Source organism: Amblyraja radiata, chromosome 14 (genome assembly GCF_010909765.2).
Source record: "Amblyraja radiata isolate CabotCenter1 chromosome 14, sAmbRad1.1.pri, whole genome shotgun sequence".
NCBI classification, from domain to species: domain Eukaryota; kingdom Metazoa; phylum Chordata; class Chondrichthyes; order Rajiformes; family Rajidae; genus Amblyraja; species Amblyraja radiata.
Genome location: NC_045969.1, coordinates 23,227,602 through 23,254,434, shown reverse-complemented (window position 1 = coordinate 23,254,434; position 26,833 = coordinate 23,227,602). Strand labels below are relative to the sequence as shown.

The window sequence follows — 26,833 nt, the reverse complement described above, 5'->3', positions numbered from 1 at the left end:
GCGGCCTATAACATCCTGGAGCCTCGGTCTGTGGAGCTTCTGGCGGCAGGCGTGGAGCGGACCTTCCATCGTGGAACGGGCAATCCCTCGCCGGGGGTCGCTGGAGAAGAGCTCCGACCGCCGGCCGCCAGCCTACAACATCTGGAAGCCGCAGTCTCCGGTAAGGAGGTGGCCGATTTGGGGGCTCCGGGCCATTTATGTGCTCGACCTGTCCCGACGTCATCGTTCGGACCATCCCGACCAGAGGGCCTGAACATCGGGCCGTCCGTAGCGGCAACTGCGGAGGGTCAGGACCCCCGCCACAGGTGAACAAGGGAGGAGGAGGACTGTCTGAACTGTATTGCCTTCCACCACAGTGAAGAATGCTGTGTCTGGATGTCTGTGTTGAATTATGTTGTATATTATGTCCTTTTTTAATTCTAATGCTGCATGGTAAATCACATTTCACTGCACCTTATGGTGCATATGACAAATAAATTTGAACTTGAACTTAATAATATAGTGAATGTGAGTTAAAATGCCACCATGGCAATTTGTGAATTAGAATGCAACTTGTTTTGTTTTAAATTCCAAGCTGGTTTCAATTAAGAAAAAAAGTGGGTTGTCATAAAAAACATAATTGGTTCTCTGATGTCCTTTTAAGTAAATCAAATTCCAGTTGGTCCTGAACTGCCCTCTAAAGTGGTCCAGCAATCCACTCGGGAAAATAAAATAGTCCTCAACCACTATCCCTGTAGAAGAAAAGCTAAGCTCCCAGCCTGAAATGAACTCTCTTTTAAATAGTGGTCTTTTTCCACTCATTCATTAATTCATTATTTTAAGTTGAGTAATGGGACTATTGACAGGAAGAAGGAACAAGACTACTGGGACATGCCTTGCCTGCAGGGTAGGGTTGCAGTTTTCTTTTGAAGCATGGGTTAAAGAACAGAGTAGAACAATTTGCAATCTGCATTGTTGGATTTAACATTGTACTAGACTAAGTGGGACCCGTTGGGTCCCAGTCACACGGGAGGCCTGGTCCCCCAATGCAACCCATTCCCCAATGCAATATTCCACCACTCACCCGTAGCCCCTAACTGCGCAGGCGCGGCTCATTCCCCTCATCCCCGAGCACTCCCTCCCCCTCCTCTTCATGTGTGGGAGGGGCGGGGAGGGGGGAGGGGAGGGGGGAGGGAAGTGGGGTGTGTGGTGGGGGGGGGGGGGGGTGTAGCGTCGGAGGGGAGGAGGTGTGTGGGGCGGGAGGAGAGGAGGGGTGTGTGTGGACGGGGAGGTGTAGGAGGAGGAAAGATGGTGGTGTGGGAATATGGTGGGTATTGGGGAGGGGGGTGTGGGGTGGGGGGGGGGGTGGAGGTGTGTATGTGGGCGGGAGGGGTGTGAGAAAGGGGGAGGATGGATGTTGGAGGGGGGGGAGGAGGGATGTGTGGGGGAGGGTGTGTGGGCTGGGTCTCCGACTCTGGGCTGGGCTGGGTCTCCCACACTGGGCTGGGCTGGGCAGGGTCTCCGATGCTGGGCTGGGTCTCCCACGCTGGGCTGGGCTGGGCAGGGTCTCCGATGCTGGGCTGGGTCGGGTGTCCAACGCTGGGCTGGGTCTCCTACACTGGGCTGCTTGGGGCTGGGCTGCTTGGGGCTGGGCTGCTTGGGGCTGGGCTGCTTGGGGCTGGGCTGCTTGGGCCTGGGCTGCTTGGGCCTGGGCTGCTTGGGCCTGGGCTGCTTGGGCCTGGGCTGCTTGGGGTCCCACCGAAAATTGTGTCCGGTTGGAAACCTCCGCCGGCTATCCTCAGCTCCGGTAAAGACACGATGGCGCAGGAAGGGGTGGACCGTCCTGGTGAGTGACAGGGGAAGAGACTAATCCGCACGGTGCTGAACGGCAGGAGAAGAGATCGATCTGCGCACGCATGGTTTTTAAGATTTTTTAAACCTCGCTAACTTTTACGACATTCAACCGATCGGAAGGAAACTTGGTGCAATCACAGCATAGGAGAACGATGAGTGAACTGGCGAACAATTGTAGCGCTATCGCGAACCGTCTTTCCGCAAATAGAAAGACCGCAAAAACCGGAAGATAACAAGATCAGAGTTTTAGTTATGTATAGATACATAGATAGATAGATTGCACTGAGATGTATAGGAGCCTGGGACATTTTAATATCCTACAGTGTACTGCATCAGTGGGGCAGAATTCAGCTAAGGGCAGTGGCTTCTGACATAATGTTGGCATATGTCGCACCGTCTCCTAGCTGGCTTGATCTCTAATAGTGAGGCTCAGTAAGGCAGAGCAATTCCACAGGTCCTCTCCCCTCTCTTACTTTCCTGTACACCGGTAGGTTATTGTGTCTCACATACCCACCAACAACCCTTTTTTAATTGATTGCTTTGCCACATACATGCACGAAGCATGTGGCACAGTGGCATCTAATCGAGCTGCTGCCTCACAGGAGCTTCGCTGCCTTCAAACCTGACCTCGGGTGCTGTCTGCTCTTGCACATTCTCTCTGTGACTGTGTGGGTTTGCTCCGAGTGCTTCAGTTTCCTCCCATATCCGAAAGATGATCGAGTCATTGGGTCCAGATCACTCTCCTGAATTGATTCTGCATGGATGTACTGGGACTGGGATGACAGACATCCAATAACCACAACCACCTTCCTTTGTATGGCGAGCCTGTGCTGGTGCTCACAGCAATTGCATCAATCCCCTTCCCTCATTTATTTTCCTAAATCCTCAACTCCCACCTTCCCCTTCACCACCCAAATTTCTCCGATGCCATTCTCTGCTCGGAGTAATGTGCAGTGAGCAACGGACCAGAAACCTTCAGGTCTGACCTGTAAATGTGCCTAAATTTAGTACACAAAATACTGAAGTAAAATGGTTGAAATTGCACACTTAAAATGTTCAAAGCTGTAACAAATGTGACATTGGAATGGTTGCATTGTGGGTGTCCCTTTGCTGTAAATTATGCCAAGTTGAAATCTGTGTTTCTTTTGTGCTGCTTTTCAGAGCCTGGCCAGGCTAACAGATGAGTTCAGGAATAGCTGTTGCATTGAGAACTCTCTGCAGGATCTCCAGTCAAATGCCGGCTTGTCTTCCGACTGTCTATCACGGCAGTACTGTGAAGCGGGTTCACAGACTGACATCATTGGAGAGGTATGTTTTTGAAACGCTTAGACCTATTTATAAACCCTTTGGCTAGCAAAGTTGTGATTTCAGTCCACATTGACAGAATCCATGGTGGTTATGGGCTTGCAGAAAGCAAAAGTAAAAACCTGCGTTTCTAGTTCCCTGACCACAGGAGAAATTTGGCAAAAAGTCGGCCATTTTCATTCGAATCTTTCCGAATGTGATCTAACAGTAGAATGGCTCTACAATATTACCTTCCCGGGAAATAAACATTTCTATAACATTATCTTCCTGAAATAAAACACATTAAAATCTGCAGGGGAATAATAGCGTTTTTATTACTGGTGTCAAAATCCAAAGACCCAGACTAATAATGCATTAACCAGTTCAAATCCTTGTCCACATATTTTGGGAATTTTAGTCCAATTTTTTGTAAATGTGGACATAAAATTCTAATAACACTGAAGTTACAACATTCCAACTTGTTGGTTGATATCCTTCTGGGGAAGGGAGTTGGTCATCTTCACAAGTCCAGTCTATTTGACTCTGGTCTCACAAAATCGTGCCTTTTGGAATGAGCTAGGAAGATGCTCCTATCCTTTCCCTAACTCTGCAGGTTATCATACACTGCCATCTTATACCATGTGTGATCCTATTAAATTATATCCTAAGAGTGCGAGGGATAGATACTGGATTGTTTGTCCCCCTTGGGAGTATCATCTCAGGATGACATGTGATTAGTTTTCTCTTGGGGTTATAAAGCTTTGACGTATTCTACATTATTGATGCTGATTAAGGATATTCTTACCCTATTGATATCCTTAAGGATGTTTAAGATTTATATAGATTGTTGGACAATAAAGGAATGGGGCATGAAGGCAGAATAAAAGCTGTTGATCAGGGCAACTATTAAACAGTGTGGGAGTGTGAGGACTGATAGCTCTCCCCTGCTCCTCTTGGTGGTGGTGGTGTGTCATGCTCTTTGCTGGAAGGTGGAATCAGCAAATTTACCTACAGTATAATTTCTTCCAGCTGCAAGTTTTGCACCCATTCATGTCGACACATGCATAAAGTCGCTATCTTGATATCTGCACGCACTACTTGGGTAGGTTACAGTGACATGCAAAGCCGGGGGAAGCATTGTCTAAACTGCCATGCTGTTGTTGAATCTGGCACGTCTGGATCATAAGGTCCCAAACTACGCACATTCGCTTTTGATGGCTCGCAGAGTTATTTCCTGCATCAATTACATTTTTGAAAGCAAAATTTCCTTCCAATCATTAGTGAAATGTGACCATGCCAGTGTAGTGTGGAGATTATATGAAATGAAAGTGTCCAGCACTAAAGTTGAGCAAGCAGTGCAACGTTGTCCCAATTCCTTTAATAGAAATGGTACAATTTACTGTTTAATTATGTTGATGTAATTCATCTAAATTTAAAGATGTTCTGAAGTATTTCTTGTGTGGACACTGTGCCAGCATAGGGAAGGGTGAAAGGAGGTTTAGCAGTGTCATCAGAGCAGTTAATCAACACTCGGGGCACTTGCATGGGAATCTGCTATGCCTATTTGTTTTGTTAGTAAAATTGAACATAGAAACATAGAAAATAGGTGCAGGAGTAGGCCATTTGGCTCTTCGAGCCTGCACTGCCATTCAATATGATCATGGCAGATCATCCAACTCAGTATCCTGTACCTGCCTTCTCTCCATACCCCCTGATCCCTTTAGCCACAAGGGCCACATCTAACTCCCTCTTAAATATAGCCAATGAACTGGCCACAACTACTTTCTGTGGCAGAGAATTCCACAGATTCACCATTCTCTGTGTGAAAAAAAAAATTCCCATCTCGGTCCTAAAAGACTTCCCCCTTATCCTTAAACTGTGACCCCTTGTTCTGGACTTCTCCAACATCGGGAACAATCTTCCTGCATCTAGCCTGTCCAACCCCTTAAGAATTTTGTAAGTTTCTATAAGATCCCCCCTCAATCTTCTAAATTCTAACGAGTACAAGCCGAGTCTATCCAGTCTTTCTTCATATGAAAGTCCTGCCATCCCAGGAATCTGTCTGGTGAAGCTTCTCTGTACTCCCTCTATGGCAAGAATGTCTTTCCTCAGATTAGGAGACCAAAACTGTACACAATACTCCAGGTGTGGTCTCACCAAGGCCCTGTACAACTGCAGTAGAATCTCCCTGCTCCTATACTCGTCCATTTGCTATGAATGCTAACATATCATTCGCTTTCTTCACTGCCTGCTGCACCTGCATGCCTACTTTCAATGACTGGTGTACCATGACACCCAGGTCTCGTTGCATCTCCCCTTTTCCTAATCGGCCACCATTCAGATAATAGTCTACTTTCCTGATCTTGCCACCAAAGTGGATAACCTCACATTTATCCACAATATACTACTTCTGCCATGCATTTTCCCACTCACCCAACCTATCCAAGTCACCTTTCAGCCTCCTAGCATCCTCCTCACAGCTAACACTGCCCCCTAGCTACGTGTCATCTGCAAACTTGGAGATGTTGCATTCAATTCCCTTGTCCAAATCATTAATATATATTGTAAATAGCTGGGGTCCCAGCACTGAGCCTTGCGGTACCCCACTAGTCACTACCTGCCATTCTGAAAAGGACCCGTTTACTCCTACTCTTTGCTTCCTGTCTGCAAGCCAGTTCTCTATCCACATCAATACTGAACCCCTAATACCGTGTGCTTTATGTTTGCATACTAATCTCTTATGTGGGACCTTGTCGAAAGCCTTCTGAAAGTCCAGATATAACACATCCACCGGTTCTCCCTTATCCACTCTACTAGTTACATCCTCGAAAAATTCTATAAGATTCGTCAGACATGATTTACCTTTCATAACACTCCTTGTTCCAAATATACGCTGGTATTATCCCCCAACCCTTTCTCTGCTACATTGGTGACTGCATCAGAGCTGCCTCCTGCATAAATGCTGATCTCATAGATTTCATCAACTTTAAATTCCTGCCCTCAAACTTACATGGACTATGACACCTCTCTCCCCTTTCTCACTCACTATATCCATCACATGGAACAGACTATCAGCTAATGTTCACCATAAACCCATTGACTCACATATTGACCTTTCACTGCATCTCCTCCCACCCTACCCCCCTGCAGGAACGCCACCCCTTTCTCTTGATTTCTCTGTCTGTGCTGCATCTGCTCCCAAGATGAGGCTTACCATTCTAGGACTTCCAAGGCATCCTCTTTCTTCAGTAAATGTGGCATTCTCCTTCCCTGCCCTCACCCATGTCTTCTCTGTGTCCTGCAGTTCTGCTCTGATGCAGTTCTTCCTCTCACCACAAATGGGACCAGGATAGAGTTCATCTGGTCCACACCTTTCATCCCACCAGCCTCCGCAACCAACCCATCACTCTCTGACATTTCCGCCACCTTCAAAACAATTCCATCACCAGTCACACCTTCCTTTCTGCTTTCCATAAAGACTGTTCCCCCTTCTTTCACTCACCCCGTCCCACCTTACACACCCCCTCTCCTGCTATATTTCCCTGCAACCACATAAGCTATAACACCTGTCCCTGCACCTCGACTCTCACTTCTATCCAGGGACCCCCAGCAGCCCTTCCAGGTGACACAGAGGTTTACGCTCACCTCTTCCAACTTGCCTCTTGCAATTGTTGCTCCGATGTGATCTTCTTTATCAAGCGTAGACTAGATGACCATTACTCCAAACACTTGTACTCTGCCTGCCAAAGCCTGCTGGAGTTTCAGGTTGCTCACCATTTGAACTCCCCTTCACATTTCCAAACTGATCTTTCTGTCCTGGACTGCCTCCATTGTCAGAGTGAGGCCACACACAAGCTTGAAAAATAGCACCTCATATTCCGCTTGGGTGGCTTACAACCCAATGGTTGGAACATTGGATTCTCCAATTCCAAGTAATACTCCCCACAACCTGCCCCCCTGTCATGTGTGTACTCGTATTAACAATAGTGCTCGTTCAACTAAGTGATCTCAGGAGGGCAGAGATGTTACAATTAATTAACTCAGACACATGAGGCACTTTCACCTAAGATCTAATATTTACCAATGTTTATTCTTGATAAATTTGTTGTTCCTTCACAGTTTTCATGTGGCGGGAGATCCAAGCTTGCTGACAAAGTTCGACTTAGTTGGCAGTATGAAGAAGCCAAGAAGAGGTGTGTAATAAGAAATGTCTTCCAGACTGACCTTTGCTTATTGATTATCAATTCTTACCTGATCCTATCTTTTTCTCCTTTTAGTATGTTTACTTAATATTACTATTAAGTTGTACTTTTAACAAGGATGTTACTGCATATTTGCTGGTTTTCTAGTTCTGTGCAGTTGAACACATGATAGTTAATATATTTTCAGTTCAGTTCTAGTTGAATACATGACAAAATAGAGAAAGGACTGTTTGGTTCTGCAGCTTGCAAACCAAGAATGTAGAATATTGCTTTAAAGCACTTGTAGTTATACCTGCCATAGTTCACAGGAGCCAAAGTAGGCCATTTGGACCATCATTTTTGAGAATGTGACAAGTAAAATGGATGAAGAGGAGCCAGTGGATGTAGTGTATCTAGACTTTCAGAAAGCCTTTGATAAGGTCCCGCACGGGAGACTGGTGACTAAAATTAGAGCACGTGGTCTTGGAGGTAGGGTGTTGACATGGATAGAAAATTAGTTGACAGGAAGCAAAGAGTAGGAGTGAACGGGTCCTTTTCAGAATGGCAGGCAGTGGCAAGTGGAGTTCCGCAAGGCTCAGTGTTGGGGCCGCAACTGTTTACCATATATATTAATGATTTGGAAGAGCGAATTAGGAGCAACACTAGCAAGTTTGCGGATAACACAAAGCTGGGTGGCAGTGTGAACTGTGAAGAGAATGTTAGGAGGTTGCAGGGTGACCTGGACAGGTTGAGTGAGTGGGCAGATGCTTGGCAGATGCAGTATAATATAGATAAATATGAGGTTATCTGCTTTGGTGGCAAAAACAAGGGGGCAGAATATTATCTCAATGGGGTTAGGTTAGGTAAGGGGGAGGTACAGCGAGACCTGGGTGTCCTTGTACACCGGTCACTGAAAGTTGGCGTGCAGGTACAGCAGGCAGTGAAGAAAGCTAATGGAATGTTGGCCTTCATAACAAGGGGATTTCAGTATAGTAGAGAGGTTCTTCTGCAGTTGTATAGGGCTCTGGTAAGACCAATTCCAGATTATTGTGTACGGTTTTGGTCTCCTAATTTGAAGAAGGACATCCTTATGATTGAGGCAGTGCAGCGTAGGTTCATGAGATTGATCCCTGGGATGGCGGGACTGTCATATGAGGAAAGATTGAAAAGACTAGGCTTGTATTCACTGGAGTTTAGAAGGATGAGGGGGGATCTTATAGAAACATATACAATTGTAAAAGGACTGGACAAGCTAGATGCAGGAACAATGTTCCCAATGTTGGGCGAGTCCAGAACCAGGGGCCATGGTCTTAGAATAAAGGGGCCATTTAAGACTGAGGTGAGAAAAAACTTTTTCACCCAGAGAGTTGTGAATTTGTGGAATTCACTGCCACAGGGGGCAATGAAGGCCAAATCACTGGATGGGTTTAAGAGAGAGTTAGATAGAGCTCTAGGGGCTAGTGGAATCAAGGGATATGGGGAGAAGGCAGGCACGGGTTATTGATTGGGGACGATCAGCCTTTATCACAATGAATGATGGTGCTGGCTCGCTGGGCCGAATGGCCTCCTCCTGCACCTATTTTCTATGTGTCTATGAGTCTTTCGCAATTAGTGCTCCAGTGGTGCTTCACAGATATCTCTTCCGAAATGTAGGTCAAGTTTGTTGTAGTAAAAATCACTTCACAACTACTCTCCAGCACCTCTGGAGCTTAATTTTAGATTAGTTCATTGCTCTACCTAATGATGAGAGCAGATAATTTTCTTCCAATGAATCTGTTATATTTTTGGTTCCTTCCTCAGATCCCCCGAGGAAGTATTTATCATTTGGTTAGCATTATCCTGTAGAGAGGATTTAGGAAGTCGGTCCAACCTACAAGTGGCTGGTGTCCCTTATAGTTATTGTTGACACTTAACTGTGCTCTGCATTATGCAATGATCTATCAAGACCATTGACAGTGGTTCGAGGAGACCCAACACCACCAGCCCCTTCGGGGAGGTTTGGGACGGACAATAATAAAGGCCTGGACAGTGAGTGCATCATGACACATCTTGTTGGTCCATCAATGAGATGCACCAGACTAATGTGGTTAATGCTTGAAATCCATGAAATATGTTTTGTAGTTGGTATTGGCCTATTATTGTAGCCTGTACTGAGATACAGTGTAAAACTTTGTTTTGCATGCAATCCAGTCAGACCATACCAATTGGCTGCTTTTCTGAGGCAGTGCAAATTGTAGATGGGAGTCGATGGAGAATGAGGGGTGGGGGGGGAGGGTGGTTTGCGTGATGGACAGGACCGTGTCCACAACTCTCTGCAATTCCTTGTGATCTTGGGCAGAGCAATTCTCCAGCAAGTTGTGATGCATCCGCATAGAATGCTTTCTTTGTTGCATCTGTAGTATTCTGCTCCTCTGGCCTAATTAGACGATACCTGCCAAAGTGCTTAGATGGTGGATAGGCCAGACACTGGTGCCTCAGCAACCGTAACCTCCATTGACCAACCATTGTGAATCTAAGTAACACCCGAGAACGTCTGAAAGGGCTTTAGACTTTCCAATGCTGATAACATGCGGCGAGAGGCTGGTGCCACAGGGTGTGGGTCTCCAGAGGATGGTGAGTAGGTAAGAGGTTGGGGTTTGATGGGAGAGTCTAAGAGATGGGGAGAGGTAAGGCACCTGATGGGAGCATTGAAGTCAGGGTCAGGGACCCAGTGACCCTCTGTAGCAAATATCTTCCTTGTTGCCATTCTCTTCTCGCATGTGACCAACATGTTGGTGAATATCAAAAAGCTGGAGTTACTCAGCGGGTCAGGCAGCATCTAATGCTGCTTGACCCGCTGAATTACTCCAGCTTTTTGAGCCTATCTTTAGTTTGAACCAGCATCTGCAGTTCCTTCCAACACAAGTTGGTGAGTATTTGCAGGCTATTTAACTCTGTGACCATCTCAGCTGAGTTGAGGTAGGCAATCATCCACTGTCCAAGTAGGTTTCAAGCCAGGAGTTTCTTGGTACTGCCAGACTCACTACTAAATGTTGAGTGTCTGCATCCACCTATTTAAAAAGCAGCAGAATAATTTGGTGACTGAAAAATACATAAAATGCTGGAGTAACTCAGCAGGTCAGGCCAGCGATAAACCAACATCATCTGCAGTTCCTTGTTTCTCCAATTTAGATGACTGATACTGATTTCCATTTGTCACTATAGTGCTGAGCAGTCATGCCACGCAGAAACAGGCTATTTGGCCCATCGTGTTCATGGCAATCATCAACCACCCATTTATTAACCAACGTCTTGTGTTAATCCCATTTTTTGTTCTCTCTACATTCTCATTAATTCTCTCCAGATCCTACACTCTTGGGGCAATTAATACTGGCCAATTAACCTACCAATCTGCACATTTTTTAAGATGTGGGAGGAAACGCATGCGCCATGGTGAGAACATGCAAACTCCACACAGACAGTATCCAAGATCGCGATTGAGCCTAGACCTCTGGTGCGCAGTGGTAGTGCTTCTCCTTGCCACTGTGCCACCATTAGATTGATCACAAGTGTAATAATTGTGCCAGTGATGGGAATGTGATGCTTATCTTTTTACTGTGGAGACGTAACAGAGAACACCAAAAATTGATGGATTAAAATCCCAGAAAAGAATGAGTGACTGCAATCAGAAAACCACAGCACCATAGAATGCTGTTCTATAGGCTTGGGATGTAGACCAGCACCGTTGCATTGAACCATGCCTGCGTGTTACACAGTGTGAAAAATCCTTCCATTCTTTTGTAATGATTACTCAGCAGAATTCACCAAATTACAAGTCCCGATCCGAAACGACACCTGTCCATTCTCTCCACAAATACTGCTTGATCACTTAGTTCCGCCAGCACTTTGTGTTTTACAAAACAAGTTTAGGATCAGCATGATGGTGAATGGCCCCGTTGGGTTAAAAGATAAATTGTTTGCCCTTCCTCCTGTCTGGATGGATAACTGCTTTGTTGTGCTGGAGGAAAGTTGCAATGATGTGTGTGGGTAAATGCATTGAATGCTTTGCCATAGCTATTATCTTTGTGGTCACATTTCTTCATTTATCATACATTCCTGTCCTCAGCTTGTTGGTATTACTGAAGAGCCTTTGTGTTTACATGCAATGCAGTTTTTTTCCTTTCTTCAGCTCTCTGCGCCCAGAGCTACATATAGCATTCTGTGGGCAAGAGAATTTGCTGTGTTGTACAGATCTTTTCATAAAAGAATAACTCTCCAGTTGATAGAAGCATTTTTTTTTTTGTTTGCCAGCTAGTTTTGCCGTACTTTATTTAAAGGCTGTACTTTATGTTAGAAAGAATTGTAGAGTGGTGTCCATTTATTGTGAATTTTTTTTAAAGAACCAATTTCTTAAGATGGTGGTACTTATTATGAAGGAAATACATGGAACAGAGGAAATATTAAAACATTAGTGTCTATAAACCTGTCAAATACAGTGCTCTCCACAATGTTTGGGACAAAGACCCATCATTTATTTATATGCCTCTGTACTCCACAATTTGAGATTTGCAATAGAAAAAATCACATGTGGTTAAAGTGCACATTGTCAGATTTTATTAAAGGACATTTTTATACATTTTGATTTCGCCATGTAGAAATGACAGCTGTGTTTATACATAGTCCCCCATTTCAGTGCATATTGGCTTCACAGGCATTTGTAATTGCTCAGGTGTGTTTAATTGCCTCCTTAATGCAGGTATAAGAGAGCTCTCAGCACCAAGTCTTTCCTCCAGTCTTTCCATCACCTTTGGAAACTTTTATTGCTGTTTATCAACACGAGGACCAAAGTTGTGCCAATGAAAGTCAAAGAAGCCATTATGAGACTGAGAAACAAGAATAAAACTGTTCGAGACATCAACCAAACCTTAGGCTTACCAAAATCAACTGTTTGGAACATCATTACGAAGAAAGAGAGCACTGGTGAGCTTATTAATCACAAAGGGACTGGCAGGCCAAGGAAGACCTCCACAGCTGATGACAGAAGAATTATTTCTATAATAAAGAAAAATCCCCAAACACCTGTCCGACAGATCAGAAACACTCTTCAGGAGTCAGGATTTGTCAATGACCACTGTCTGCCGAAGACCTCATGAACAGAAATACAGAGGCTACACTGCAAGATGCAAACCACTGGTTAGCTGCAAAGATAGGATGGCCAGGTTACAGTTGGCCAACAAGTGCTTAAAAGAGCAACCAAGTTCTGGAAAAAAGGTCTTGTGGACAGATGAGATGAAGATTAACTTATATCAGAGTGATGACAAGAGCAAAGTATGGAGGAGAAAGGGAACTGCCCAAGATCCAAAACATATCACCTCATCTGTGAAACACGGTGGTGGGGGTGTTATGGCCTGGGCATGTATGGCTGCTGAAGGTACTGGCTCACTTATCTTCATTGATGATACAACTGCTAATTGTAGTAGCATAATGAATTCTGAAGTATATAGATGCATCCTATCTGCTCAAGTTCAAACAAATGCCTCAAAACTCATTGGCCGGCGGTTCATTCTACAGCAAGACAATGATCCCAAACAAAGGAGTTTTTCGAAGCTAAAAAATGGTCAATTCTTGAGTGGCTAAGTCTATCACCCGATCTGAACCCAATTGAGCATGCCTTTTATATGATGAAGAGAAAACTGAAGGGGACACGCCCCCAAAACAAGCATAAGCTAAAGATGGCTGCAATACAGGCCTGGCAGAGCATCACCAGAGAAGACACCCAGCAACTGTTGATGTCCATGAATTGCAGACTTCAAGTGGCCATTGCATGCAAAGGATATGCAACAACATACTAAACATGACTGCTTTCATTTACATGACATTGCTTTGTCCCAAACATTACGGTGCCCTGAAATGGGGGGGACTATGTATAAACACTGCTGTCATTTCTACATGGTGAAACCAAAATGCATAAAAATGGCCTTTATTAAAATCTGACAATGTGCACTAACCACATGTGATTTTTTCTATTACAAATCTCAAATTGTGGAGTACAGAGGCAAATAAATAAATGATGGGTCTTTGTCCCAAATATTATGGTGGGCACTGTCTTTGAAGTATTTGGAAAGTGCATGATGTACATGAAGATTTGAATTTAAACAGTGCTGTTCACAATCCAGGGGCACCCAATGTGTTTAACAGTCATTTTTGAAGTATGATTACTATCATATCGTAGGAAGTTAATTGCCATCAATGTTGGTGATGTGTTAATGTTGGAACTCATTGTCTGATGAGCTGGTTTCCTTTTCAGGAACCCAAAAACCAATGAGTTAGATCATCTGAACAACGAGCAAACCAATCAAAACACAAATTTCTGACCAGGTCTCGTAACTGCCTCAGATGCACAGGAGGCATTGGGAAATTAATGTTATGGGATTATTGTTATATAACAACCGTGACTAAGTCCAAAAGAAACATCAATTATAGTGCAATTTCAATCAATCTAAAGTTGTGAAAGATGCCAGGTATATCCATTCCATTCTGTCAGTGTATTCATTCCATAATTGATGGGTATCCAGTATTTGCATTCATTGTGTGCCCATGTGGATTTGTACATGGTGGCGGGATTGGCTGGAGATGGCGGGATTTCCTGGGATGGCGGGACTGTCATATGTTGATAGAATGGAGCAGCTGGGCTTGTATACTCTGGAATTTAGAAGGATGAGAGGGTATCTAATTGAAACATATAAGGTTATTAGGGGATTGGACACGCTAGAGGCAGGAAACATGTTCCCGATGTTGGGGGAGTCCAGAACCAGGGGTCACAGTTTAAGAATAAGGGGTAGAACATTTAGAACGGAGATGAGGAAAAACGTTTTCATCCAGAGAGTTGTGAATCTGTGGGGTTCTCTGCCTCAGAAGGCAGTGGAGGCCAATTCTCTGGATGCTTTCAAGAGAGAGTTAGATAGAGCTCTTAAAGATAGCGGAGTCAAGTTCAAGTTCAAGTGAGTTTATTGTCATGTGTCCCTGTATAGGACAATGAAATTCTTGCTTTGCTTCAGCACACAGAACATAGTAGGCATTTACTGCAAAACAGATAAGTGTGGCCAGTCAAGGGATATGGAGAGAAGGGAGGAACGGGGTACTGATTGTGGATGATCTGCCATGATCACAGTGAATAGCGGTGCTGGCTCGAAAGGCCGAATGGCCTACTCCTGCACCTATTGTCTATTGTCTAGTCATTATGCACGTAACATAGTTCACTGCTCCAGTGACCCAGGATCGATCCTTGCCTCTGGTGCTGTCTATGTGTCTGTTTGCATGTGACTGCAAGGGGTTTCCTCCTTGTGGCCTGGTTTCCTCACATATCTCAAAGGTTAATTATCTAATGTAAATTGTCCCTCATGTAGGTAGGCACGATTAGAATTGGGTGAGTGGGGGGGGGGGGGGTTATTTGTATTTGAGAATAATAGGTTACAAGAAAATAAGTGGGGAATATGACTGATGGATTGGCCTAGCCAAGATGTGTGAAATAGCCTCCTATGTCATTATGGAAATAAAGAAAATGAAAAGGAAATAAAGAAAACGTCTGAGGAAGGGTCTTGACTCGAAATGTCACCCATTCATTCTCTCCAGAGATGCTGCCTGACCCGCTGAGTTACTCCAGCATTTTGTATCAATCCTGGCAATGGCGGAATGGCCTATGTACCTAAAGAAAATGATAGATGTTTAGTTTAATGATACAGCATGGAAACAGGCCCTTTGGTCCACACCAACCATCGATCACCTATTCACACTCTATATTATCCCAGTTTTGCATCACCTCCCTACACATTAGGGGCAATTTACAGAGGCCAAAAAACCTACAAACCAGCACATCTTTGGGAACGGGGGAAAACCAGAGCACAGGAGGAAACCCACGTGGTCACAGGGAGAACGTGCAAACTCCACACAGACGGCACCCAAGATCGGGATAGAACCCAGGTCCCTGGCGCTGTGAGTCAGTGGCTCTAAGGACTTTGCCACTGATTATGGTGAGGATGAATTACCAGGTGTTCTTGACTTCAGTACGTTCTCTCCATTATCTGCATCTCCCACTTGCAAATGATTGCAGAGACAATATCACGGCACTTTTGTTGTATTTCTGCAGAGCACATACTCTGCAAAGTCGGCACTCGTATCAGACCTACAGACCTTGCAGCGTGCCTTGTGGCCCTGACGTAATGTGCCAACGTTTGGTTTCCAATATGACCCTGTAATCAGGGGGAAAGCTAATTAGATGAAAGGTTTCAAGGCGATAAGCACAATAAATCTTCCTGATTAGTGTTGGCAGAAGGGCGAGAATTATGTGCCAGGATCATAACAGATGCAGGCACCATCTGCTGGCCATGTAGGGGTTCTGCCCCTGCACTGTGACACCCCTGTGACAAGAGCAATGCAACAAAGTTTAGGACTGTGCCAAACTCAGTGACCCCAATTATCTCCTCCTTCAAATACCTACTTTATTCTATGTTAAAGTTCAACACTAAATGCGATAGATCTTGATTTTTTTTTTTGCCATTTTGTAAATACTCTTCAGGTCCTCCCCAGATTATGTATGCCCATCTTGTGTACATCCCTTTCACACAACTGGCACCTGAGAGAGGGCGGAATGGATTTGCCAATTTTTACCAAGCCAATTAGCCTACAAGCCTGTACGTCTTTGGAGTGCAGGAGGAAACCGGAGCACTCGGAGAAAACCCACACAGGGAGAACATACAAGCTCCAGACAGCACCCTTGGTCAGGATCGAACCTGGGTCTCTGGCGCGATAAGGCAGCAACTCTACCGCTGTGGGTCTTGTGTAAAGTCAGTAATAATCTGCTCCCAGTTTAAGTTGTTGGAGGAACTCAGCGGATGCAGCAGCAGGGACCCTCATCAGTCTGAAGAAGGGTTTCGGCCTGAAACGTTGCCTATTTCCTTCGCTCCATAGATGCTGCTGCATCTGCTGAGTTTCTCTAGCATTTTTGTGTACCTTCAATTTTCCAGCATCTGCAGTTCCTTCTTAAACACCCAGTTTGAGTTGACCTGGCCTACAAATCTGCATAACAATCCTGAAGCAGCCAGGGTACTCCTGCACGTGGCCTGTGGTGGTGTACTGATCATGTTGCCCTTCATCTCCCCTCCCGTCCCACTTCACAGAGTTTCCAATATCCAGCTGCAGCTCGCTCAGCTGGACAACGAGGCGTGGCCGGGAAGGGCGGAAGCTGATTGGGACCGGCTCCAGCTGATCCGAGAGAAGGAGGCGTTGCTCCAGGAACTGCAGCTCATCAGTCAACAGAAGCGCCTGCCCGAGGCACTGGCTCACCTCGAGACTGAACGCCAGCGACTGGAGGATGACATCCATTGCGCACAAGCTATTCCCTGCCAAGAGTTTGCTGAAAGGTTCGTGGTTCTTTGGTTCATTTGCAGCACATTTCATATCCAGCAAGTATAATGTAAACCACCTTTATGTTGTTCCCAAGGCTTTATTAAACTGGGCAGTGCTATCTGTTGCTGAATGGTCACTATTATTCTTGCCCGCATTCTGCCTGTGGACATGCTTCTTTCTGTGGTCAAGTGGACCTCCATTGCAGCACATTCTATTGTGTGATATCACACGTTGTTGTTTTGCTCCATGGTTTCCACTTGTGCAGGAGACTGTCTACTGTATGCATTACTTGAGGTGGCAGGATCTTCTTGTACATTGTCAGGTTATGGCTTCAAACTCCACTTTTGAAGTACTCGAGTACAAAACTTGGGCCACACAGGAGATGTGCTGTAGATAAGGGTTTTTTTCTGGTGTCCCAATCAACATTTATCACATCAGTATTTTGAGTGCTTGCTTCCTGTAAATTATCTGCTCTATTCACTGCATTACAAATATGGCATTACTTGAGAAGAATTGCTGAATCAGAATCAGAATAGTATTTTATTTGGCAGGTATGTTTTGCAACATAGGAGGAATTTCATTTGCCAAGTCAGTCATACAAATAAAAAGCAACGGAACACCCAAAACACATTTTAACATGAACATCCACCACAGTGACTCCTACAGATTCCTCACTGTGATGGAGGGCGAAATAAAGTCCCTTCCCTTTGTTCTCCCGCTGTCGGGGGCCTCGAGCCCTCCGTTGACGGGACGATCTTGACTCCCGTAGGCGGCGGCGTTCGGGCCCTCCGCGTCAAGGCTATCAGCTCCTGCATCGGGGAGATGTCAGCTCCCCCGCGCCAGGCGATCGAACCTCGTGTCGGGGCTGGTCGAACCTTCTGTGTCGTTGGAGCTTCCCGACTCGGCCTCTCCCAAGACTGCGAGCTCTTGATGGAAAGTCCGCAGGCAAGGGATCAGCTCCGATGTTAAGTCCACGCCCCGCGGTGGGGCTCACAAGGAGGCCTCCAGCTCCATCGATGGAAGACCGCAGAGCGCCCAGAGAATGCGATCCGAAAATTAATCACATCTCCGGCAAGGTAAGAACTTGAAAAAAAGTTTCCCCCAATCCCCTCCACCTCCCCCCACATAAGACAAACCGGAGAACATTAAAACAAACTTTTAACATACACTAAAAAATTTTAAAAAAATGAAAAAACAAACAGACTGCCAGCGGAACTGCCATCGTACGGCGCCCCTGAAGGGAGTGCTCTGGTCACCATCTTCCATTTTCTGTTACTTTCTGATAATCTTGCCTGCTTTTTTTTTCTCTGGTATCAGCTGAGGTGAGTTAGAGTTACCGTGTAGAGACTGTCCCTATTGTTCCTTTCTTTTTTTTTCTTTTTTTATTGTTAACAATTGTTACCTATTGTTCCTTTCAATGGTAACATATAAAGGTTGCTAGGGCCACTGATCTGATGAAATGGTTTTATTTAACACCTATCCTTTGTTTGCTCTGCTCAGTCTCCGCAAGGGATCTTTGAAAGGCTTTGTATAATCTACAGGCTACCTATATTTGAGCTAAGAATGAGGAAACGGGTTCCCCTCTTCCATTATAGATAAGGCTCTCACTAGGGTCTTCTCGATATCCCTCAGCTCCGCTCTTGCTCCCCCTCCTCCAATTCGCAACTAGAACAGAGTCCCCCTTGTCCTCACCTTCCACCCCATCAGCCGTCGCATACAGCATATAATTCTCCAACACTTTCGCCACCTCCAACGGGATCCCACTACTGGCTACATCTTCCCATTTCCACCCCTTTCTGCTTTCTGCAGAGACCGTTCCCTCCAAAACTCCCTGGTCAACTCCCCACCCAAACCACCCCCTCCCCAGGTACTTTCCCCTGCAACCACAGGAGATGCAACACCTGTACCTTTACCTCCCCCCTCGACTCCATCCAAGGACCCAGACTGTCTTTTCAGGTGAGGCAGAGGTTCACTTGCACCTCCTCCAATCTCATCTACTGTATCCGCTGTTGCAGGTGTCAACTTCTGTATATCGGCGAGACCAAGCACAGACTCTGCGATCGTTTCGCTGAACTCCTCTGCTCAGTCCGCCTTAACCTACCTGATCTCCCAGTTGCTCAGCACTTTAACTACCCCTCCCATTCCCAATCTGACCTTTCTGTCCTGGACCTCATCCATTGTCAGAGTGAGGCCCAGCGCAAATTGGCGGAACAGCATCTCATATTTTGCTTGGGTAGCTTACCCAAGCGGTATGAACATTGACTTCTCTAGTTTCAAATAGCCCTTGCTTTCCCTATCTCCCCTCCCGTTCCCAGTTCTCCCACCAGTCTTACTATCTCCGACTACATTCTATCTCTGTCCCGCACACTCCCCTGACATCAGTCTGAAGAAGGGTCTCAACCCGAAACGTCACCCATTCCTTCTCTCCAGAGATGCTGCCTGTCCTGCAGAGTTACTCCAGCATTTTGTCTCTACCTTCGATTTAAACCACCATCTGTAGTTCTTTTCTACACTTCTTAGCTCTTCGGGTGACTTGGTTCCACCTTGGTTCTGGGCTGGTTGATGAGACCGCTGTGAGACCATAGGCTCTGGCAAAGATGAGGTGGGCAGGTACCTGACTTGCGATGTTCTGCTGCTATTGACTCAAGGTTCACAGTGCCATTGTAAACGTTCCTCTTCCATCTTGAGTTATTGTCGCCCAAGCGTTGGTGAAAAATTACAACTTTTCAATCGTTTGCAAAGAATATAAGAAAGAAGGATAAAATAATTCAACAACTTGTCTCAGTTCTGTCGTTCAATAAAATCATTGCTGAAGTTTGGAGTCCTGTAGGTAGCCCAAGCCTCAGAAGTACATATGGTGGCAAAGATCGTGGCTGCCATTAGCTTATGAACTTTTTAACCAGGTTTGGGATCGTTATCTTCAGAGACTACAGATGCACAGAAGGTGATGGTGAATGAAGTGACAGAGTCTCGCAGACAGCCAGATAATTCCAACCAACAGATACCATGGAGGATCCCCATATCTGGACAGCCCTAATGCCCACCATCCATGAAATCTCAACCAGAAGATACCTGTTCTGGTTTTATGATGATGATCAGGAGATCCAGGAATTTACTAACCACAAACAAGGAAATCTTAGATTGTGAACTCTGCTCAAAGGGAAAGAAACTGATCTACAGATACATCAAAGTCGAGGTCCAACAGAAAATCCGACCTAGAAAATAGATGGAGTGAAGGAAGAAGTCAAGAGATCCAACAACGTAATAACCGTGACGTGGTTATTATTTTTGCTGAAGGACACAAAATGCTGGAGTAATTCAGCTGGTCAGGCAGCATCTGTGGAGAAAAGGAATAGGTGATGTTTCATGTCGTGACCCTTATTCAGGTTGTCTGACCTCCTGCATTTTGTGTCCTTCTTCGGTGTAAACTAGCATATGCAGTTCCTTCCTACATATTTTTGCTGCTCTGAAAGACATCAGCGGCCTGAATCTTCAACAACTCTCACCACTGAGAGCCAAGAGTGGGGGTTAATTTACCAAGCAGAAAGGCTGGAAGGAGTACCTTGAGGATCAACAATGATTCTATCCTTGACAGCAGAGAATTAGATCAAGCAGCCTTTTTTCCTGCTGAAGTATTAACATTTAGTGACTTGGAGCTCTGTCTCACATTCACATTTTCTTGCCATTCATGCATGGGTAAAGATATGCCAAGGATATACCTCATAATGGGATCTCAACCAGTAATTATGTTTATTCTTTGGTTACTGATCAGAAATGCTATTTGACAAATCTAGATTTCCAACTGGCTGCACAGTATGAGGGCATCCCGTCCAATCTCGATTTCCCCTTCCTGTTTTAAAGCAAATGTTTTCACTTGGTTTTATCTTGGGGAAATCTAGCCTGTGAACGCTGATATTTAGGATATTTAAATGGTATCAGATATGAATGGTGGAATGTGAAATATTCCTTTCTTTATCCTGGCAGCCTGTCCACACATGATGTTTCACTTCAGTCCTGATGTTGCAAGTTGCTGCTGTGTAATTTAGTAGTGGCCTCCTGCAGAGAGTCCGTGGGCAAGCAGCCTCTGAGCTGAGCACATGCTGCATGCGTGAGAATTTGCAAGTCATATACTTGCATGCGGCCTCCCATTGCCCACACCTCTCGGTTTCCAATATGATGCAAATTTTGACTGTGGGAGCAGGCTTGGTGACTCCTACGTGGTCAAAATATTCAACAGTTTGACAAAGAAAAAGAGGGGTGTTCTCTCAGCTTACTTCATCAGAATATTCTAAACCTCCTCTCCCCTAACCACACTGTAAGGCCAGTGCTGTGAGAATCATGCTTTTAAAATCTTTGTCTCCTTCAGGAGACGTTGTCAGAAGGAACATTCTGTCAACTAAGTGAAGGGTTAGCGTGATGGATGTACGTTTGGTCAGGGAAACTATGTTGAATGCCAAGCTGTTAAGGTTCTCAATTTCAAAGCAACTTTTAATTCTATTTTGTTTTGTAGGCTGCTATTGCAAGATAAGAGAAGCTGTTTGCTGAAACAGCTGGAGGAAGCTACACGTTTAACCACGTACTTGCACTCCCAGTTGAAGAGGTTAGTTGCTGTGTCATGCAATTCTTGCTTGATATACTGTGGATGGATCTATTTAGTAATGACCATATTATGGTGTTTCTCCTTGTGCAGTGAGATATATGTACATGTTATCCACATCTTTTGTGTACACAAGTATTGGTTATGGTCCGGAATAAATACAGAATGTGAAATCCAGAAGCACTTTAATAACTGAAACAGCTGGAAATTCTGGGTGACACGGTGGTTCAGCAGTTCCTGCTGCTACTTCACAGGGGGGGGGTCTATGTTCGATCACGACATCCAGCACAATTTGTGCAGAGTTGGCGCATTCTCTCCCTGACCCATTAAGTTTCCCCCCACACCCAGAGCCATGCTAGCAGATTAACTGGCTGCTGCAAGGTGCTTCTTGCTGTACTACAGTTTAATGACAAGGGAAGAATCTAAGGGACGTTGATGGGCATATGTTGGTGGCATTGTGGCACAGCGGTAGAGTTGCTGTCTTAGAGCGCCAGAGATCTGGGTTTGATCCTAACTGTCTGTCTGTATGGAGTTTGTACGTTCTCCCCGTGCACACGTGGGTTTTCCCCTGGGTGCTCCGATCTCCTTCCACATCTCCAAAGACGTGCAGGTTTGTATGTTAATTTACTTTGGTAAAAATTATAAATTGACCCTAGTGTGTAGAATAGTGCTAGTGTGCGGGATCGCTGGTTGGCGCAGACTCAGTGGGCTGAAGGGCCTGTTTCCACTCTGTATCTCTAAACTAAACTAAACTAGTATGTGAGAGAAAATAAGTTGTGAGGATACAGGGAAATGGGACATTGGTTAGGCCACATTTGGAGTATTGTATGTATTTCTGGTCACTCCATCACAGGATGGATGTGGAGACTTAGGGAAGGGTGCAAAAGAGATTTACCAGAAAGCTGTCTGGATTCGAGGATATTAGCGATAAGGAGATATTGGACAAACTTGGATTGTTTTTCTCTGGAGTGTCAGAGGTGGAGGGGAGTCCTGATTGAAGTATATAAAATAGACCTTGTTTACAATCAAACTTTTTTCCAGCATGGAAATGTCAAAGACTAAAGGGAATAGCTATAAGATGAGAAGGGCAATGTTTAAAGGAGATGTTAGGTTTTTTTTACAGATGCAAGTTTTTTTTACAGAGAATGGTGGGTGCCTGGAATGTACAGACAGGTGTGGTGGTGGAAGCAGATATGATAGTGGCATTTAACAGACCTAAATAGGCACACGGATATGAAGGGAAATGAGCAAAATGGATCACATGCAGGCAGAGCAGATTGAATTTGGCATCATGTTGGGCTGAAGGGCCTGTAACTGCTGTACTGTTATATATTTTAGAGGGGGGAAGTTCTGCAGTGAACTCCAATAATCCGGCTGCCTCCAAACTTTGGTGCCAGACAGGCAGTTTTTCCAAACTGTTGGATGTTATTTCTATTAATATCCCTACGCATTTTTAATTCACTTTTTTGAAAAGGTGCATAGTGAAACAGATGTTGACCCATAAGATTTCCAAACAATCAGAGTGCGGGTTATTGATTTTATTGTAGTGGGATTGCTGCTCTGGCAACTGGAAAGGAGCCGATGTGCCGAATTGCCGCCTCCTGGGTCATTTGAAAGCACAGTACAGGTGCACAACCTTTTATCCGAAGATCCAAATAACGAAAACCTCCGAATAGCGGCCATTTTTTCGGTCCTTGAAGAAAGGTCCTTGAAAACGTTCACCGAGGGCGGCCCGCAGAGGTGACAGCGGAACCTCCGGTCGGTCCTCGAAGAAAGGGGAACTAAATCCCCATTCATAAAAGAGAAGATGAGGGTATATTGCGCGGGAGGGTTAATAATTGACAATATGCTGCTGCCTGCCCGCTGTTAAAAAGTTCCCACGGTAGACTCACGATATACAGTGTTTCGTGAGTCTTGCGTGGGAACTTTTTAACTCAGCGGGGCAGGCAGCAGCAGATTGTCGCTCGCTTCAGTATCACCCCACCTACACCCCTCTGCTTCCCGGCCATGTGTGTGACCCCTTCCCTCCCCTCTCCAGCTCCCCGCCCATTGCACCGGCGCGGGGGCTTTGCACTTTCTTCACGTCGGCGATTGCAGCAGGACCGTGTCAGGACCAATTGGACACCGACCACCAGGCCCACCGCAAGCACGGAGATCCCAGAGACCCACAGCCAGCAGCAGCCCAGCCCCACTCCAACTACAGAGGAACCTGGGTTGCGGATGACGGGGCGCAGCTCGGGGCGTCGTAGGGGCCCATCGGGGAGCGGCCACTCAAAGCCACGCCGGGAGATGTAGGGCCCTGCCCCGGTCTTGATGTTGGAGCCCCCGGCGGGCGCTAGCAAGTCCGCGGCAATTTACAGCCGCGCCGGGCGTTGTAAGGCCCCCCTCCAGGTCACTCTCAACCCCGTAATTCGGGCGGGAGAAGTCGCCGCTGCCGGTGCCCCGCAAAGCAGTCTCCCACCGGGGACCCGCGAGCTCCCGGTGTCACCATCCACCGGAGTCGGGTCGCAGCAGCTCGCCCCCGCAGCTCTCCCCGCTCCGAAGCTGGCTAGCTCCACGGAGGTAGGTCCGTAGGTCCACAGGCTCCACAGCTCCACAGCTCCCACCGCCGCCCACCGACCCCCAGGCCCACTGCAAGCACGGAGATCCCAGAGACCCACAGCCAGCAGCAACTCCAGCCCAGCCCCGCTCCAACTCCAGAGGAACACGTAGGGGCAGAAGCTGATGGTGTGCAAGGTACGTCTTGTTCTTGGGGTGGCGGATGAGGGGGCGCAGCTCGGGCTGTGGGCAAACTGCCACTTGTCGCTGTAGCGGCCAAAGATCATAGAGGAGCTCCTCTATGATCTTTGGTAGCGGCCCATCGGGGAGCGGATTCCTCTGGAGTTGGAGGGGGAGGGGGGTATTGTGCTGTTTGATCGCCCCCTGCTATCCCAGGGACAGGGAGACACAGCGGCTTTTTAGACTGGTGGGCAATCACTTCCAAAGTTCTGCCCACACAGTCAGTACACTTCTCCTACACTGTATTTCATACAAACATTTATTCTGCAAGAAAAAACGACATTGAAGACTCAAACTCACGATCGAGTAACTGCCAGGATCAAGGCGCAAACTCGCGACCTTGCGGATATGAGCCGAGCACTCTACCACTGAGCCAGCCATTAAAATCTACGCTAAAAAATTTCCATTCCGAAGACCGACAAATTCTGAATTACGAAAAGTGTCTGGTCCCAAGGCTTTCGGATAAAAGGTTGTGCACCTGTACAAGATAAGAAGTTGGAGTCAGGAACAGTTGTTGGATTGTCTTGCAAAAACAAAACTGACTCCCTTTATGGGAGGAAACCTACCCTTACCTGATCTGACCTTTGTACATTCAGATATACAACAATGAGAGTTAAACCTAAATTACTCTCCGACTTCAGCCAATGAAGCAGTTCAGGTACACTTGTTGGCAGACATGTGCCTGATGCTGCCTGTCTCGCTGAGTTACTCCAGCTTTTTGTGTCTATCCCTGTATCATCTGGTTGGGTCAACAGGGTAATTCCTCCAGCTGCGCGATGCAGGCCGTAAATCGGGGAGGGCAAAAATCCGTCAAGTTGCATGTCCTAACTGCTCAATTCTTGCAATGTTAATTATAGCATCCAGTTACTCTGTGCTAAATTACATTAGATGTGTCTTGATGCAAATGACTAATCCCTGAATTCCTCAGTAGAGTGAAGGGATGTTGAATAAGTTATTATCCAATGGATAACTAAATGATATTCTTCTTGTTGCAGCTTAACAGCTAGTTCTCTCACGGTCTCATCTGGCAGTAGCAGAGGCTCGCTTGCATCCAGCTGTGGATCACTGGCTTCCAGCAGAGGCTCTTTAAGCTCAGTCAGCTTCACTGATATTTATGGGCTTCCACAATATGAGACTGACCCATCGCTGGATGTGGGATGCTATCTGCAGTTTGATCTACTTCCGCTCGATACAATAACGAAGGACCCTTCATTTATCGACCATTTTGGAATGTCTAACTCGAACAAGCCGAGGAGATCACTAGATCCCCCGCAGTCCCTGGCATCGCTCTCCTCAAGGTCTTCGCTGTCTTCCCTCTCCCCGCCAAGCTCCCCGCTCGACACCCCGTACTTGTCCGCTTCTCGTGATTCTCCACTGGCCCAGATGAATGAAGAATTTGAGGAGCTGGTCGGTAGATCAGGGTCGAACAGTCTCCGAATACAAGCCCAGGCTGTCTGTCAAGATTTGCAGGAGGCCGCATCTGGAGGTGCCTTGGGAGATATCAAGGTATCACAAGAGCTGGGCCCCAGAATGAGGCCACCAGTACAGGGTAAGGTAACATTTTTAAGTTGCTTTCAACTCTCATCCTTTGGTCTAATCTAGATTTTGCCATAACTGTTTGAATATTGAGTTTAGACTTTACTTCAGACTTTAGGGATACAGTGAGGAAACGGGCCCTTTGGCACACCGGGTCCACACCGACGAGCAATAGCACTATCCTACACACTCGGGACAATTTACATTTTTACCAAAACCAATTAACCTACAAACCTGCATGACTTTGGAATGTTGGAGGAATCCGTAACACCCGGAGAAAACCCATACGGCCACAGGGAGAGCGTACAAACTACGGCTGCGCCACTGTGCCAACCCCGATATTTTTATTTGAATTGTATTTTTATTTGATGTGGACTTTCCTTGTTGCGCAATACATTAGCTTATTCATTGAATTAAATCCTTTGAATTAACAGCTTCTGTTTTGGGCCCTCTAGTGACTGTGGCCCTCATGCCAACTCGTGATTCCCGCCACAGTAAAATTTCACCCTTGGAGGTAGAGGGAATATTCCAGTATCTCCAGGCTTCCTCCGATTTCCTTCTCAGGTTTTTCCAGTAGTGAATGTGGAGATGGATGTTGCATCTCTAATTTCTACTTCTAACTTGATGGCTGCAGTCTCATAGCTTGTGGGAGCAACGGAATGTTAAAACCTTTGATGACAAAGTTGGCTCATTGGAGCTGATGACCAAAGATCCAGAAAGACAAATTTAATATTGCCTGTTTCACAAATCTCCTAAACTCAAAGATCCCAGGTTGTTTAAGAAGGAACAGCAGATGCTGGAAAATCGAAGGTAGACAAAAGTGCTGTAGAAACTCAGCGGGTGAGGCGGCATCTATGGAGCGAAGGAAATAGGCAACGTTTCGGGCCGAAACCCTTCTTCAGATCCCATGTTGTGTTATCATAGTGACTGTAATTTGTTGTATCCTTGGATTCTCATCTTTTTACTCTGTAAATCGGATGGTATCTGTGGAGGGACACAGTATAAATATATTATGGGATCATGACTATGCAACTAGCTGCCTTCCAGCAGAGGTTATTTAAGCTCAGTCAGTTTCAGGGAAAGTGGTGAGGGTCGGAGGATAAAAGGGTGAATAATAGGAGAAGACTGAAAGACACAAGTGGTAGTGGTTCCGGCTTAGAGAAAGAGGATTTATATTTGGTTCATCCTCTGAACATCTGGATGAGGTGTAAATAGAAAGAGAAGATTAAAATTTAAAATA

The 26,833-nt window shown here is 45.8% G+C and overlaps 1 protein-coding gene across 1 annotated transcript in view; it reads left to right on the top strand.

Moving 5' to 3' along the window:
- wwc3 (WWC family member 3) overlaps positions 1–26,833 on the top strand; it is a 173,565-nt gene that overhangs the window by 117,057 nt on the left and 29,675 nt on the right. The window contains exons 7-11 of the mRNA XM_033032781.1: positions 2,995–3,141; positions 7,237–7,310; positions 16,454–16,696; positions 21,193–21,282; positions 25,053–25,606. Of these exons, the coding sequence (XP_032888672.1) occupies positions 2,995–3,141; positions 7,237–7,310; positions 16,454–16,696; positions 21,193–21,282; positions 25,053–25,606 (1,108 nt within the window). The remainder of the gene's footprint in view (positions 1–2,994; positions 3,142–7,236; positions 7,311–16,453; positions 16,697–21,192; positions 21,283–25,052; positions 25,607–26,833) is intronic.